The sequence below is a fragment of the Zingiber officinale genome, chromosome 7A, assembly GCF_018446385.1.
Source record: "Zingiber officinale cultivar Zhangliang chromosome 7A, Zo_v1.1, whole genome shotgun sequence".
NCBI lineage: Eukaryota > Viridiplantae > Streptophyta > Magnoliopsida > Zingiberales > Zingiberaceae > Zingiber > Zingiber officinale.
The window spans coordinates 5,640,438-5,641,738 of record NC_055998.1 but is presented as its reverse complement, the minus strand read 5'-3'; the positions used below and the strand labels follow the sequence as shown (position 1 = coordinate 5,641,738).

The following is a 1,301-nucleotide window of genomic DNA, read 5'->3' as shown; positions in this document are numbered from 1 at the left end:
CAGAGCACACAAAATCACAAATACAAACAAGGGGTGAAGCAACAAAGCAGCACACAGAGAATTAACCAAACAAGCTTTACTTATTTAAATTCACAGAGCAAGCAAATTGATCAAACCACAATTATCATAAGGATCTACTCTCTTGATACTCAAATAGACTCAATAAATGGCCTAACTTCTAGCAGGAATCAAAATGCCTAACTATATTAGCAATTTCCCCAATTCATATTCGAATAAAATTCTCCGACAATCATGCAAAAGCATAGAGACGGTTTATTTAGTTTTTACACGGAATAGAGAGTAGAAAAGAGCAATCCAAACTTCCTACAACATCAATAGAGGATACCGTTAATTAGATCATGGAAATCACACAGATAGAACTAGTAAAGAACATAAAAGCCCAAGATTTAACGATGAGACCGAGGGATTAAACCGGGGAAGAAGGGTATGGTCGGATTCTAGGACGCGAGGCGACCGACGACCGGATACTTAACTTGGAACTTTTTCTCCCAGTCAACGAGGACGCCGAGCTCCTTTTCGGAGAGGCCTTCCAGGTTCCCACAGATGTCGCCCTCCTCCTTGCTCATCTTGGCGAGGGCGCGGGAGGTCTCGCGGCCAGCGAAGACGGCGTAGGAACCGCCGGGGCCGTAGAATCCCTTGCCGGAGGAGACGTCGTAGATCGTACCCCGAATCGCCACGTAGATGGGCTTGCTGTCGTCGGAGCCGTCGAAACCCCTAAGTTGCTGCAGCGTGAGCTCCATTGCGGCGTCCCAGATGAGAAATGAGGGCCGATCGAATGAGTAAAGAAAGAAGATATTATTTATTAATTAATTATTATTATTATTATTACCCATAAATGACTTCACGCCTTGATTTTTTTTTAAAGTTATTAAATATATTTACATAAAGATTTAATAAAAGTTTAATTGAGTATTTGCACGTAAATAAATAAATTGGTTGAGCTAAATGTTAAATTTTTTATTATAAAGATTCAAATAAATAAATTGGTTGACTTCACGCCTTTTTGTTTTATAATTTTTTAAAAAATTATAATTATTTTATAATGTGTTAATAATATTTTTTAAAAAATAAAATCAATAAAATATAAAAATTAATCATTGTTCAAATAATAACATAAAATACATATTAAATCTAAATAATAATATATGAAATATATATTTATAAAAAATATATATAATGTAAAATATAAATAAAAAAATGAGACTTATAAAGTTGTTGGGAAGTTTTGTTAGATAGGAAAGAGATGAGTAAAGTTTTTTTTTTATTTTGATGCGGTATTT

At 34.7% G+C, this 1,301-nt stretch overlaps 1 protein-coding gene across 1 annotated transcript; it reads right to left on the bottom strand.

Annotated features, from left to right (window-relative positions):
• Positions 1-204: 204 nt before the first annotated feature.
• LOC121999884 (probable steroid-binding protein 3) lies at positions 205-803 on the bottom strand. The gene has a single exon (XM_042554515.1). The coding sequence runs from the start codon at positions 759-761 to the stop codon at positions 459-461; it is 303 nt and encodes a 100-aa protein (XP_042410449.1). The 5' UTR covers positions 762-803; the 3' UTR covers positions 205-458.
• Positions 804-1,301: the final 498 nt, after the last annotated feature.

Coding starts and splice junctions, on each gene's coding strand:
- LOC121999884 (XM_042554515.1), bottom strand. CDS start 761: ATGGAGCTCACGCTGCAGCAACTTAGGGGTTTCGACGGCTCCGACGAC.